This window comes from Neltuma alba, unplaced genomic scaffold, assembly GCF_004799145.2.
Source record: "Neltuma alba isolate B1F8T4 unplaced genomic scaffold, ASM479914v2 tig00013240_pilon, whole genome shotgun sequence".
In the NCBI taxonomy this organism is placed as follows: Eukaryota; Viridiplantae; Streptophyta; class Magnoliopsida; order Fabales; family Fabaceae; genus Neltuma; species Neltuma alba.
The window spans coordinates 31667-47229 of record NW_021637536.1 but is presented as its reverse complement, the minus strand read 5'-3'; the positions used below and the strand labels follow the sequence as shown (position 1 = coordinate 47229).

Sequence of the window (15563 nt, the reverse complement as noted above, 5' to 3'; positions counted from 1 at the left end):
CAAGCAAGGCTAGTCATGCTTGGGAAGGCAAAAAAAAAAATCAATTCTCCACTACACATACAATAAATGTGGTGTTTCTTTTTGTATAGTTTAAAACAAAACATATTATTCACAATTTATGCATAATAGTACTTTCTTTATAAACTACAAACGAGGTTTTATAATTAGGACTGGAGATAGTATTTTTTTTTAAGCCTTAACAGTTATGGATAATGCAACTTTTTATCATTTTTATTGATATATTGATATTATACTCCTTCGGTCCTAAATATAAGACCCATTTTGTAGTGTAACTTACACTACAAAATGAATATTATATTTAGGACCGGAGGAGTATTAGTTAATAGTACTTTTCCATTACAAGTTTAATCCATATTTTATCAGACTAGAATTTCTCCTTGTTTTATTAAGTATTTTTTTCATTCTTAAATATAAGAGTTGGTTGAAAAGTTTAATTTTTAAATATAAAACCTTAACAATATTTTGTAAAATTATGATTTTTTTTCAAATAATTTTATTGATGACATGCACCGATGATGGGATTTTCATCACTAAATTTGGTTTCCAAGATATATAATTAAGAAAATTAATACATTTATTACAAATAATAAATTTAATTAATTTTTTGTTTTTTATAAATTAATTATCTAAACTTTATATTTTAAAAACTAAAATTTATAATGTAATTTTTCTCCTTTTTTCCCGGCCTAATCCATATTGCCAATTTATAAAGTGAGAAACAACGGGTCGGGTATAAAAGCTAAAACCCGCCCCAACAGATCGCGTCCTGCATCCCCCGACGTTTTGGCGAATTCACTCCGCATTTCAGTCCTGTGGAGCATACTTAGCTTTAGGGCTTTAGGGCCAAAACTTAAAACTTTTTCCCTCTCTTTGTGCCGGTGACGTTGGTCCTCGGCAAGAGTCATGGCGAACGAGCCAGACATGGGTAGCTGGACTGATCTGTTGCATTCTTCCACGAAGCTTCTCGAACAAGCTGCTCCTTCTGCTCAGTTCCCTCCCCTCCAGGTTCACCTCCTCATCTTCTCTCTTTTACTTTCTGTTTGATTCTCGATGAAATAAGCTAAAAATGGAAAGATAAGTATCAAAATGCTGTTCTTTCGGGTATCGACCCCTGTTCCGTTGCTGACTCAGAAATTGAGCTTTCTGGAGGGTTTAAGTGATAGCTGAGTGATAGAGTCTTCTTGTTTAAACAAAAGATGCATTTTGAAGGATTCAGTGCTTCCGTTACAATGTGGGGAGTTAGCTGGCAACCATTGGACGCTTTAATCTGTGCATGGTTTCTGCTGGTAGAAGAGTAAAATGAGAGCTGTTCAACCTCTTCCTTTTACTGTTTCTCGGCTTAAAATTTTATGATATGAAACGTGGCAAACATGAAATTCTTCGCTATCCCACCCCCTATGCATTACTCAGCGAACGAAGATTAAAAAAAAAATTGTAGTAGTGTCCTAGAGTTCGCCAAAGAAATTCTTTACAATCAGTCTGATACAACTCAATTTGTATTTAGAGTCTGAAACAACATTAACTGTATTTATGTTCCATTTTGTTTTAGTTGGACTGCTGGGACATCTAAATTAAAGGCACAGAAACTCTGGTTAATACTCACGGAATGTTTCCAATCATGCATGTTTATGTATTTGCATATCTGATTATCTACATTTTGGCTGTGAACTGAAATAGCTTCAATTTAAACAAGTAAATGTGTAAGATCCACTCCTTTCAGCTTGATTTGTTTTCCCATTCCAAATTAAAATTTGCTGATAAAATTCGGTTGTTTTGGATTTCTACCATTTGAATTCTTTTTCATTTCTTGTTCAGAGGAACTTAGATCAATTGGAAGCGTTATCTAAGAAGCTCAAATCCAAGACCCTAAGGACTGAGGCGCCTTCTCAATCTATTGCTGCTACAAGGTACTTTGATGACTTTTCCCCCAGTTTGGTTATAAGTGTAAATAGTTGGATTACTTCGAAAGTGCAGTGTAATTATTAATGGATTTCTGATATGTTGAAAATATTTCAAAATATGTATTCCTTTCATTTCTCCTATTGCAGAAAGAGCGTGCTTATACATCTCTGGCTAATTGTTATGACTCCTTTTCATTATCTGTTGCAATGACAGGCTGCTTGCACGTGAGGGGATAAATGCTGAGCAGCTTGCACGGGATCTGAAATCATTTGAGTTGAAGGTCAATAATAATAATAATAATATACATCTTCACGCTTCTCTATTTAATTTGCTCAGTACTTGTAATTTTGTCACTCTGCATTCACATTTTTCTTTGTCTGAAGTATAAAATTCTATTTATTACATTTCTTATAGATATTTTATGTATTCAATTTTTTGGATCTCTACACAGCTATTGTTTACAGAACACTTGCTTCCATATTTTCTTTAGTTTAAGCTTCTTTTCAGTTACTTTTGTTGTTACCTTTTGCTGATTTTGTCCTCTTTATCCATTGACTCTTCTATTTTTATTTGAAGACAACTTTTGAGGATGTTTTTCCTGCGGAGGCTACAAGTGTTGAAGAGTATCTGCAGCAGGTAACTTTGACTCCTTTATTTTGATAATCATCTGAGATTTATTTTGTGATTAATTTGGAGGATCATTTCCTTATTAGAGACCACTAATAACATTTTCAAATTTCTTTCATCTAAACCTTTAGTGTGTGGCATTTTTGACAATATTGTATACTTTGTTCCTCTTAGGTTCGTGAAATGGCTATGGTATCTGCCATCCAGGAAGCGCAGAAGGATAATCTCAGAAGTTTTAATGATTACATGATGAAAGTTTTAGAGGTTTGTGGTATTGTCTTTCATTTTATATTTACTAAAACTGAGGCTAGGATTATATGATCTTTGGATCTTTGTGTACGAATGAATTAGGCATGGTGGCATAAGCAATTAATTTTGTTGCATATATGTGGTTTGTCATGGAACAGATATATTATTGCATATTACATTGGTGATTGAGGTAGGTTGATGCATTGGTGTTTCTCAAATAATTATTAATGAACTAATAATGAATGTAATGTTCATTTCCAAGCTCAGTGTTCGTACAGCTTGATAGAATTTCATCTTTGGCAGGAGGATTGGCAAAAAGAAAAACGTGATTTCCTTCAGAGTTTAAGCCGAATTTCAACATTGCCTAGGACAAACATGATGGATAACAGTAATGTGGGTGCCCGTCCAGGTCAGTTAGTGGCTTCTAGCCCACAAGCGTCATCTGGTATAAGTGGTACAGAGATGGTTCCTCTTGCTAGCAAGCCTGTTGTGGAGAAAAAAGCAGCAGTCTATGCTGAAGTAGTGAAAAATCTGAATAAGGCTAGGGAGTGTGGGTTGCCATTCAAAGTAAGGACTGTTCTTTCTGACACTCTCCTCAATTTGGAATGGGATTTCAATGCATTATATTTCAAAATGTGTGGCTGGAGTTGCTCATTTGACAATCACTTTGTCTGTTTAACAATCAACTTAGTTGTCGATGAAAAAAAATAATTACTAGTGACCTATATGACAATGAGTATTTAAAATTTTAATTGGTCGTCTGGCCTATCATCAATCTACTCATGTATCTGTTTTGAGATGTTTGCCATGCTATATTCCATATGTCTTTTCTTCATGTTCATTGCTGCTCTTCTCGAGTATGTTAAACCAAGGTTTTGTTCGTGTGTGTATGTGTGTTTGTTTAGTTTGTTTATATGGGAATGCTATTTATTCTTGATTCTTTTGAATGGTTACTAGCCTGCTGCAGCTTTCAAGGGTGCCTATGAAAGCTTAAATATAGATGCAAGTGGTGGGAAATCAGTTAGCATGCGGAAGATATGGCACCTTGTTCAGGTTGTACTTGTAGCATACTGTTAAAACTGAGAGACAAATCTTTACATGCGGTTACTTGATTTTAGTTGTTGTGAAGTCAATGTTCTTCTTAATGATTGTTTCCCATGAAACAGATGTTGATGGATGAAGATACAGCATTGCAACAGCGTGTTTCAAGGAGGATGTCACTGATTATTGGTGCAAGGCGCCACCTTGAATGGGGCCATGAGAAGTACATCATGGATACCATACAGAGTCATCCTGCACAAGTAATTTTAAATTGAGTACTTTAACAAGACTGGTGTTGTCCGCATGTTGTTGCTTATATTTTGTTGTTACTTTTTTTTTTTTGACCAGATTGTTTATTCTGCCTCCAACGACTCTTTCTGTTTTTGCATGCTCTTAAGAACTTCAATTTTGAGAAATACATTGACAGACTTTTCAGTTTTGTCCAAATCTTGTTCTCTCTGTGTGTTCTGTTTATACTTAACATAGTATTTATATGCATTCATTTATCAAAATTGATTATCAGCTTGTCTGATCTTTTGGTAGGCTGCTCTTGGTGGCGGTGTTGGTAATTTACAAAGAGTCCGAGCCTTCCTTCGGGTTTGATTTTTATATGCATATTTTCCATTACGATAATAGGTCTTTATTTTATTTTTAAAACTCATTCTATTGCTGTGCAGATCCGGTTAAGGGATTATGGAGTTCTGGATTTTGATGCTGGTGATGCTCGGAGGCAGCCTCCTGTTGATACCACGTGGCAGCAGGTGCTGAAAATTATTTTATTTTATTTTTCTAAAAGTTTAGTTATATTTCATTGTTTCTGATTGTTCATCTTTTTACTTTGAAATTAATCACAGCTTACTAATATAATTAACAATAATAATAAGACTGGTTTTAAATCACAACTTCTTGATTGTCACGTTTTAAATCATGAATCCACGAGAAGAACTTCTCATATTGATGCATCCAGTTGTGGGAGAGTGAAAGTTGTGTTTGATCTATATGACTGGTTTGGTTGTCGTTATTGTGTTGCCATATTTTGTAGAATTTTCATGCTTTGTGTTGGTATAACATTTTTCATTTTGTGTGGAAAAAGGTACCTCAATGGTTAGTAGTGCAGGGTATCTCGAACTAATATCTGGATTAACCCTGCCTATTCTTTTCATTTTTCTTGAGACATCTTGAGATTTGTACTCATTTTACTGGTCTCTTCCTTCTTTACATGCCAGAGTAATTCAAGTTAATTTTTTGAATGAAGCAAAATATAATTGGGAATAATGATACTTTTTTAAATTTCTTTCCTCTTCATTACTTTAATGTATGCATTAGATCTAGTTCTTGTACATGTTATTTTCCATGAAGTGAGCTTTAATGTTTTCTCATGCCCTGTTTAAATAATCACACGTTTGCGTTGGCAGATATATTTTTGCTTGAGGTCTGGGTATTATGACGAAGCAAGAAATGTTGCCCTCTCTTCCCGCTCTTCACATCAATTTGTTCCACTGGTACAGGCTGTTGTCACTTCGTTTGTATTGCACTTTATACTGGGATCTTTCTTAGTGATTCATTTTTCTGACAGCTCACGGAGTGGATCAACACTGGAGGTATGGTGCCAGAAGAGATTGCAAATGCTGCATCAGATGAATGTGAAAGAATGTTGAGGACTGGTGATCGCATAGGTCGAGCTGCATATGACAAGAAAAAGTTACTGCTGTATGCCATCATATCAGGATCCCGAAGACATATTGATCGTTTGCTTAGAGATCAACCTACCCTCTTTAGTACCATTGAGGATTTCTTGTGGTTTAAACTGTCAGCTGTGCGAGACTGCCCTAGTGGGTCAACATCCATTGTTCTAAGTGATGGTTTGGTACCATACAGTTTGGACGATTTGCAGACTTACCTGAATAAGTTTGAGCCATCATACTATACGAAAAATGGAAAAGATCCTCTGGTATATCCTTACATTCTGCTTTTGAGCATCCAATTGCTTCCAGCAGTATTATACATGTCCAAGGAAACAGGAGATGAAGGATACAACATTGATGCTGCCCACCTATCGATTGTGCTGGCTGATCATGGGGTATTATCTGAAGGTACTGTTGCTGGGCAAAAGTTGGGGGTAATGGATGCTTGTGCTGAAGTGTCTAGCATAATCAGGCAGTACGGATCTATGTATTTACGTCTTGGTGATCTCCAGATGGCTTTAGAATATTATGCTCAAGCTGCTGCTGCGGTAGGTGGTGGGCAGATGTCATGGACTGGTAGAGGTAGTATTGATCAACAAAGGCAGAGAAGTTTGATGCTGAAGCAACTCCTAACTGAACTTTTGTTAAGGGATGGTGGCATATATCTTTTGCTTGGTGCAAGAGGTGCCGGAGAAGAAGGTGAATTGGGCCGTTTTGTGACTGATCCAAAATCAAGGGAGCAATTTTTAATCGAGGCTGCTTGCCAATGCGAGGAAGCTGGGATGTTTGACAAAGTAATTTCTTTCTTTTACGTTGCATGTACTTATTTTATCCTTCATCGTTTATCCTCTCTCTTTAATCTGTCTCCCATATTTTTAATCCTTTTTTTCTGAATCACTGGGTTTTCATCCAAACCCATTGTTGGTTATGCTTATTTGGGATTTGTTTTATATTTCTGGCGTTCAGTCAATAGAAATTCAGAAGAGAGTGGGTGCCTTTTCATCAGCACTGGATACCATCAATAAGTGCCTTTCTGAAGCTATTTGTGCTCTTTTCCGTGGTAGAATAGATGGTGAAAGCAGGACTGCTGGCCTCATCCATTCTGGCAATGAAATTTTGGATGCATACACTTACTATCCACATGTCAGGTAATATTGAGACTTTTGCCCTATCTCATTGTTCTATGCATGGTTATGCTTGGGTCTAGGTGTTGCAATATTAGTTTGGTCGATTGGTCATTTAATATGTTATGTATGGATGTTTTTTATGTAGAACTTCGGAAGAGTCATCCTAGTTCTTTTTTTTCTTTGGATGGCAAGCTAATGCTTGCGGGACGTAGAGAAATATGCCTCAAAAACTTGTCTATTTCATCTGAAAAGAGGGTATATATACATAGAAGATGAACCTCGATAATTATGGCTTATTGAAAGCCTATTAACGTGGCCTAACCTATACAACCTATCACTGAAGAGGCTGCGTTTCCTTCTAACAGACTCCATATACAACCACCCACAATATCATTTATTATCCTATTCTAACACGGGAGAGCAGTGGGATCAAACCTGCTATTAGTCACTACAATGACTGAAGTCGATGCCACTAAACTAACAAGGCTTTGGCTGTCATGTTAGATTTTATACTTCTAAATTCGAACCTGGCACCAATTTTTGAACGCCTTCGCACACAATTTTGAGCTGCAGAAAGTCATGGGCAAAATATTTCAGACCATTCCACAAAAGCTATTAATATTCCATCTAGATGAGCTATATTTCAATGATGAGATTAAAGTTAGAAATCCCAATGGGTAGTTTTATTATTGTTTTATTTGCTGAAGCTTTCAGAATGATAAAAGATTGGTTCCCTGCAAATGAATTGCGAGACTAAGGAATTTGGGTTTTGACTCTTTGAATTTAATTCTTTTGATCAATGGTTATTAACAATTTGACTATATCTTGGCATTCCTTCTATTTAACATGTGTCATGAGATTGATTGAATTCCCTCTGCAGCCTTCAAGAGAGAGATAATGTTTTTGCCCAGCAAACTGTGTTGAGACAACTTGAGGCAATATTGTCAATTCACAAGTTGTCAAGAACAGGGCATTATGCGGATGCACTAAGGGAGGTTGCTAAACTCCCATTCCTACCTCTAGATCCTCGAGGTCCTGATATTGCTGTTGATGTGTTTGAAAATTTGTCTCCTCATGTCCAAGCTTGCATTCCAGATCTTTTGAAAGTTGCCCTCACCTGTCTGGACAATGTGACAGACACGGATGGATCACTTCGTGCCCTAAGGGCTAAGGTATGTATTAAAAAGGAGAACAATCTTGTATTTACCTTGTGCGGTCCTTTGTATAATTGCAAAGTCGTGTCAGGGAGTCTAACACAGCTATGGTGTTTAGAGGTTTTATTGGGCTATTTACAATAAATGGTGAAGTGCTAGTACTGTTGAATAGGGAGAATGTACTACCTCCGATCCTTAATATAAGACCATGTTTGACTTTTATTTTGGTCCTAAATATAAGACCCCAATCCATTTTGTTTCTCATATTTATACATTTTTTTTCTAAAATAACCCTTCTAAGAATGATAGTTCTAGTCAATACGCTTGATTAGCAATGATATTTTGGGAAAGGCAACACCTATTTAGGACAAATAACTAACTCAACTTACTTCCTTAATCTCCTTAAATTAGTCAACTGGCTCTTATAATTAGAACCGGAGGTAGTATATCCTAATGCAAGAAAAGAGAGAAAATGATGATAATGAAATTTGATACAAAATTTAACACCATAACAAAGTCTTGCAAAGAACCATACGGGGCGATACAGACTCATTAGGGTATAGTATTTTACAATTAATTAATATTTCACCTGTTTATCCATTTTACTAATAATGTTCCATTCATGCTTTCCATGACAAGCAACTACATAGAATTTTTTAACGTTAAAATAATTCTTAGATTATTGTGTGAAGTGGCTGTTTAGTTACTTGCATCCAATTAAGATGTCAAAACTGCAATATTTCATTTATGGAAGTTTTTGTCTCATGATGATTGAATCTTCCCGATGCAGATTGCGAGTTTCATTGCAAATAACTTGAAGAGGAACTGGCCTCGTGATTTATATGAAAGAGTAGCCCAAAGCTTGTGAAAGGACAACAGCAACATGGGATTTCGTTGACTTGTGGGAAGGCAACAGAATGTGTTTGATGAGTGATTGTTTTATCGTGCTGCATCAAATTGTAAAGTAATGAGGGGGGCCTTGCATGTGTACACCTCTGAATTTTTTTGCACAAGATTAGGAAAGAGGCTCCTGAGGGATGTTCCAGATTTGATGAGGCTGCTCAATAATGTTGGATAACCCCCGTGGGGGAGAGATCTCACTATACTCCAATCAATTTAACGAATTTAGTGGTCACCATCCAATTACATACCAAGCTATGCCTTCCCACCCAAATGGGATCTTTCTTTTGTCCAATTCTGATCCATTTCTAACTAGGTGACATACCGCTACTTTTGTACTTAAGTGGGACTAGATAAATTCACTTACGATCAAGTTCCATGGTTGAGTTTTTTCTTTTAATAAGTGAAAATATTTCTTTTAATACACAAATTTAAGATATTTATGTACATTACTTGTGTCTAAAGATTCAAGTGTGATTTAATGTAAGGCTTTTTAACGTGACTTTTGTTTTTTTAACCATCAGGTGACTGTTGTTTTTGAATCATATGACACGCGTGTTTTTAATATTGCTATTGAAAATTATATATCTATAGGAAATTATTTTTTGACAAGTATTTATTGAAATTTTGATAGTCCAAATTGAAACAACCGTCTTCAAGGTATTTTTGTTTGTTTTTGGCCGCCGTAGGTTTTATGTTTGCAAGACAACTGTACAACTTCTCATGATGACCGGACGATAATGACGCTGCGCGAGTTTCCAAATTTAGATTCCTCTTATTTTGTTGTGTTGTGTTTAAAATAGATACATACAGAGGCCAATAAAAGCTTTGCGCGGCAACTTTTGTGATTTGAACGGATAAAAGATGGGTCTATATATGTATTATTGCCTAGCAGGAATTGGAGGGAGGAGACTTTTTGGGAGAAAAAGGCGGTTGAATTGAATAGACCTAGAAATTTACTGTATCTTCATCAATCCATGGACTATATAGCTACTATTTCCTGAGATTGCGATGGGGGAAAAGAAATCACCAGGTATACAATTCCCATAAAAAAATCTTGCACTAAATTGGCATAACGCATCAAAATTGTACCATTCGCTATTAACAATACAGCCTCCCAATTGTTCATTAATATGTATACAAACTGAGCATTTAATTATATGACTATTTTCTCCACAAACATTCACAATACAGCCTCCCAATTTTACCATTCGCTATTAAGAATAACATCCCCAGATGATAGTACCGGGAGGGAAAAAAAAAAGAAGAACTGTCAGGGAGGAGGAAGAAACCTTTTTAGGCCTAAAAAAATAAAAATCAAAGCAGAATCTGGGTATCTATATTGATAAAATAGGGTTTTTTTTAACCTGTAAAAATCAAAACTTGTATCGTATCTCTCTCTGTCCCCACTGTCTCTATCCTCTGTCTCATATATTGGGGCCATCTCAAAAGGTCCTTCAAAGTTTTGCCGCCATGTCTTCAACAAGGAAATGGGCTAGCTCAATCTGCTCCATTGCTTTTCTCATATATTTCGCTGTTATCATCCTTCAAGTCCCAATTTTCAGGTAATGCTCCTTTTATATCACCCAGACACTATCAATAAGCCCGAACAAAAAGTATGGAGAATCATTGTTCAGTTATCAAAGTTAAGAATGAGAAACAAGGAAGAAGAACAGAGAAAAATTTAAACTTTCTGCCAAAATGTTAAGATTTGTGTCGGAGTTTGATCTTTTTTATGTATTCATTCTTGCAGTGTCGGAGTTTTCAATTGAGTTTGACATAGTTACATTCTATTACTTGCCGACTTTATTTTATTACGCTGTCCCAACACCCCCTTCCACCTCTTTCCCCACGGGGCGGGTACTCTATCTCTCGCTTTCGCTAAGCTCTGAGAATGCGATTATCTCAACTCAGGCAAATGCTTATTACCAGAGCATCTTCTCCAACAGAATCCTGAATCATTTACCCAGAAATGAGGGCTTTCTGTAGAGATTGATTTTATGTTTAGAAGCCCTATTCCCCTCTTTTCTGTGTTGAATAAGAAATGCATCTCACGGGAGAGAAATGTAACTTAGTCATATATCCTTCGTAAATGTAGCATCATAAACCTCAAAAACTTACATAAAATGGAACTCTTGAAAAGTAAATAAATAAAGAAAGAAGTACATGTTAGATATTCATTGGGCTCATTCAGAGGTCAAACTCCAATGATGGGGACAAACTTGATACATTACCCACAAATTCTGCTGTACTGATAATTTAAACATTTTGGTTCATAATAATTATTTTATCCCTGTTTGCTTTTCTCAGTGTTCCATGCAGAATCGGTATCTGTAAGACCCCATTAGAAGTCACTTCTTCTCAGTTAATTGCAAGTGACGTGTTCCCTCCTTTCATTGTGAAGGCCCTTCTTTACCCAGGAGCTCTTGCAAAGGCTCTTTACAATCACAAAACCATCCCAAACTTCAGAAACCTCCTTAAGTTATACAAGTTCAATTCAAGGCAAATTACCCCAACATCAGATCTTCATCGCCTAGAGGTAAGTAATTCGACAGAACTACGACTATACATAAAGTGGTTAAGCATATTGGTAAAAAGAAAACATAATAGTACCCCTTCTTATCAACTTAAGCTTGATTACTTTTTGAGGGGAAAAACTGCATCTATATCAGTATCAAAACCTAGGTTTCAGAATCACTTTACCGTAAAACGAGATAACCTCCTCCATATATTTATTTCGTAATCCATAAAAACACTTTTGAAACCATGGTTTGGTTTCTATCCAAACACCCCCTAAATGCCAGAAGTTTAGCTGTCATTTTGAATCTAAAGGTGATCCTCCAGGTTCTAGCAGGAAGCTATTTATCTGTGGGAGGAGCAATTATGGGTCTGATGAAACCAGGGAGAATGGGCCTCTTTGGAATACTTCTTTTGATATGGGGTCTCATTAGAGAATCCATTATGTTCCAATCTGGTTTGGATCACGAAAAAGCTTCTCATATTCGTCCTGCTATGTGGATTGCACTTGTTTCTGCATTCTTGTCCATTAGAAAGGATGTCAGAAAGATTATACGTACTTTCAGAGGAAACCAAACTCTGAAGCATAAATATGTCTAGCTGTCTGAAATTGAAATAGCATGATTTAGCTATAATGCTTGGTTTGATCTGACTGGTACGGAGTTATATACCTGTTTTGTTTGCTACTCATTGCAATCATGAATGAATTGTAGATATATGGCTGCTTGATTCCGTTGTGCATTGCTATTGATTATTGGGAAGAGACAAATGGATAACTGAATTATTAGGCTACACAGCACAGCTTACTGTGCAATGATGAAGAACTCATTATAGTCTTCGGAAAAGTTTATTTTTTCTTCTAAATTCTGGATTAATTTTGATGGTGAGATTACCCATCATGTAACCTAGATATTCAATTTTTTTACGTAAAATATCTTTTTTTCCCTTCTTTAAATCAGAAGTGGGTGCTGACCCACACAGAAAAGAATTAACGAAAATGTGTCTTAAACGGAACGCTAATATGAAAGCTGAGATTTCCATGGGATAATATTATTTAATCACACTCAGCTCTATATATGTTATCTCATTGCACCCAACTAAGAAGACAGATTGGGACCTCCATCTATAGGTTTGTATCTTTTTAAGTTTTAACCCAGTGATAAAGAAAAGGCTATGAATATATAAGCTAGATTACATACAGCTAGCTCCAAAGGAGGACCAAGATTCCTTCATAAAAGCAAATACAGTTATGGAGTCGTCTTGGGTTCATCTTTTTAGACAAACCACAACGTGCTCTATAAAGCGTATTCTTAAATTCATGAATGGAATCCAATGTGAGTTGTTTTTTGTTTAGCTGATGCGATATGTGAATTAGACCTCATTATAAATCAAAAAACATATTTAGCCTTCTGTTGCGGATCAAATAACCTTCTGTTATACATATCATATATATACATTCTTAAATTCGAATCCATAAATTCATTCAGGAAAAAAGGACTACGTCATGGTTTCAGGATGTATGAGAAAAGAAAGAAATTGATCTTCGCTTAAACCACGCAAGTACAATAATTAGTTGAACTCCAGTACAAGAGACCAAAGAAAAAGTAATATTAAAACACCAAAAACATGGCCATAGTTCAGGTACGAAAAAAACACCGACATAGTTTCTTTAACTAAGTGCTAATCAAAGGGTACGTGGCTTCTTTGTAATATTTGCTCTGCTCCATTCTCTTTGGCCCCTGCTATCAGTTTTGAGCATCCCCAAGAAATTAATAAAGAAATATTCCATCTTAACTCTCTAGTATTACAACAGTCCATCTTCCATGGCCAATCGCTACAATCCCTGAAGACAAAGCCATGAAATACTGTAATTTAGTTTATAATTACTGTGGACAAATCTAACCGAACATATATAGATTAGGAAGCACATAATATAGCTTTATACCAAAATTTGGATGATCTCAACTCTAGTATGTATCCCTTGGGGCACTGCATTTGAAGCATTCCATTCTGCTCGCAAAGTTATGCTCATTGCACCCTAGCCTGTTAAATTTAAAAATTTGGTGTCATAGTCACGGAACTTGCAGGGAAAATATTATTCAAATGGGTAGGGAAGTAACCTTTATCTTGCACTTCAAATCATTATCAGAACGAGGAGAGGGGGGAGGGAGGGAGGGAGGGAGAGAGAGATGGAGATTTTTCTAACGTACTTATAGATCTCCTAAAAGCAGTCAAAGAGGGCCCCAATGAAAATCAAAGTGCATGCCTATCAAAGACAGCAGCCAAAGCAAAAAGAATAATTTGTACCCTTAAAACGAACCAATCATCAAAAGATTTTCCCCCTGTTTTAGCGACTAAATACTTTATGATCATCAACTATTTTTGCGTCTGAGTTATAACACCTGGTTTTTATTTCTGTACTAATTAAAAGAGAGAAAACATAGAACTGTATGTAAGCCTCTTGCTCCTGTTTGAATTGGAGTGTGTTCAAGACAAAATACATAAATTATTAAATAACACATTATATGTATATATAACCAACATGCAGCTATACTATAATTACCTATTGCAAATCCAATCACCAGATTTCCATGAAGGTCTGGTGGAAGTAGGAGCAGAAGGAAAAGGTCTAGAGCGTAGAAGAAAGTCAGTGTTGAAAGAAGAAGATAACAAGTCATCTTTGAAAGCACCACACTTGAAGCAGCTTGAGCGGTTGGCAAAGTTATGTGTGCCACAATTATTAGCAGCACAGTACCAGTCTCCAGGACGAACATCAGATCCATATGATGAACCTGATGATGATCTCCCTCCTCCACCGTAATATTCTCCATACTTTGATTCTCCGCATCTCTGACATGATTCTCTCCTCTGAAAGTTCATGTGCTGGCACGACCTGCAGTTCCAATCTCCTGGCCTGCTGCTCATTCTGCATTATATATACCCCTTCACTCAGTACATGATTAGGACAGGGATTTGATTTAATTACTACACTAACATTTATGATAAGTACCTATATATATGTTTCATATTGTGTTTACATTGTTCTTGATTAAAAAAAAAAAATCAATCAAGGTTGGTTAAATATATACCAAAAAAAAAAAAGACTATTAGAGGAGTTTAAGTGAGTAGAGTTGAACAAATGGGTATTTAATCTTGTGAAACGAATGTGTGGAGAGATCAAGAAGGATGTGAGGTCTCATGATGAATGATATATCTGAATACTTAGTTGGTGATGAAGTCCAATAAGTCGTGCAAACAATGTAACCGACTTCACATGATAGCAAAAGATGAAATCATGAATGGTATGCAGCATAAAATGGTTGATGATGTGTCATAGATACGGTAATATAAAGACTTAGATAGTGATGATATTCTAAATACTGGTAGGTGTTAGATGATATGTTATACATAGGGTCAAGCACACACGCATGCACGCATCAACTAGCTCAGTAGATGTATGACAAATAGAGAAGGAGGGGGATCATATGTTGGAAGAAATAAGAAGGCATACGTGGAGGACAATAATGGAGCAACTGAGTTGAAGTATAAATATGTAGGAGAATAATATTAGTGGTAAAGAAGAGATGAGAGAATGAGAAACGTGAGAATGGTTTATATAGAGGAAGGGAGAGAGGTCACGGAGAAAAAGAGAACAAGTGCAAGTACTTTTGAGAGGTGGTCAATCAGTGGCAAACTTTGATACGAAATGGATCAATGAATTGAAATCCAAAAGAAGAAAAAAGAGATAAAGTTGAGTTGGTGTGTGTGTGGCATGCATGCTTGAATTTGAAAACATTTCTGTTTTTTGAGGCAGTGGGCGACAACTTCATTTTGTTGCCAGTTTCTTAATATTAGTGTAAGGTTCTCTCTGCAAAAGTTTATGATGGGATAAACGTTTATTTTGTTTTTCTCCTTTCTCTAACTTCAAAATCACTTAACATCTCCCTCCCTTCTTCTTTGGCTTCTGTCAAATGAACCAGTCCTTAGTTTCTCTGCTTCTTTTTCATTTCGTTCCCTTCATCCAATATTTGAACTTTATTTATGGTTGTTTATATGCCACACTTCAACCTTCAAGAAATCACTTCTTGAAGTTGGAAATTTCAAGAAAACTTAAATTAGTAATAATACATATACAATTGACAATTGCGTGAGCTTTGATGTACACATGAAATGATTCAATTCGTCAATATACTAGTACCAATCCAGTTTAACCAAAAGTCTTGAGTTCAAATATGGGAATGCGGCCGCATTAAATACTTGTTAGAACTTGCGTAAAATGCTGGGTGCATATCCTCAATAAATCCCTTGATCTGGATTAATCTAGCCCTTATGACGTCCTC

General features: G+C 36.0%; 3 protein-coding genes across 6 annotated transcripts; 2 read left to right on the top strand and 1 right to left on the bottom strand.

Annotated features, from left to right (window-relative positions):
* The first annotated feature begins 837 nt into the window (after nt 1-837).
* LOC114735595 (nuclear pore complex protein NUP93A) lies at nt 838-9079 on the top strand. Its single transcript, XM_028923285.1, has 15 exons — nt 838-1026; nt 1837-1928; nt 2137-2203; nt 2500-2559; nt 2725-2814; nt 3103-3366; nt 3757-3852; nt 3966-4100; nt 4384-4437; nt 4518-4601; nt 5256-5342; nt 5417-6319; nt 6492-6673; nt 7533-7824; nt 8597-9079. Exons 1-15 carry the CDS (start codon nt 925-927, stop codon nt 8672-8674), a joined length of 2586 nt encoding a protein of 861 aa, XP_028779118.1. The 5' UTR covers nt 838-924; the 3' UTR covers nt 8675-9079.
* A 1100-nt stretch (nt 9080-10179) lies between these two features.
* Nucleotides 10180-11968, top strand: LOC114735598 (uncharacterized). The gene is made up of 3 exons (XM_028923287.1): nt 10180-10271; nt 11017-11245; nt 11551-11968. The coding sequence occupies exons 1-3, from the start codon at nt 10180-10182 to the stop codon at nt 11821-11823; spliced, it is 594 nt and encodes a 197-aa protein (XP_028779120.1). The 3' UTR covers nt 11824-11968.
* Nucleotides 11969-12741: 773 nt separating this feature from the next.
* On the bottom strand, nt 12742-14817 carry LOC114735603 (uncharacterized RNA-binding protein C17H9.04c-like). Of its 4 annotated transcripts, none has more exons than XM_028923298.1 (4): nt 14735-14817; nt 13787-14149; nt 13169-13266; nt 12742-13088 (listed from the first exon to the last, which is right to left on the bottom strand). In XM_028923298.1, exons 2-3 carry the CDS (start codon nt 14146-14148, stop codon nt 13191-13193), a joined length of 438 nt encoding a protein of 145 aa, XP_028779131.1. In that variant the 5' UTR covers nt 14149; nt 14735-14817; the 3' UTR covers nt 12742-13088; nt 13169-13190. The 4 variants fall into 4 exon arrangements, with proteins under 4 accessions (XP_028779131.1, XP_028779130.1, XP_028779129.1 ...); XM_028923297.1 differs by having other exon boundaries at nt 12742-13066; XM_028923296.1 differs by lacking the exon at nt 13169-13266 and having other exon boundaries at nt 12742-13066.
* Between the last annotated feature and the right edge of the window lie 746 nt (nt 14818-15563).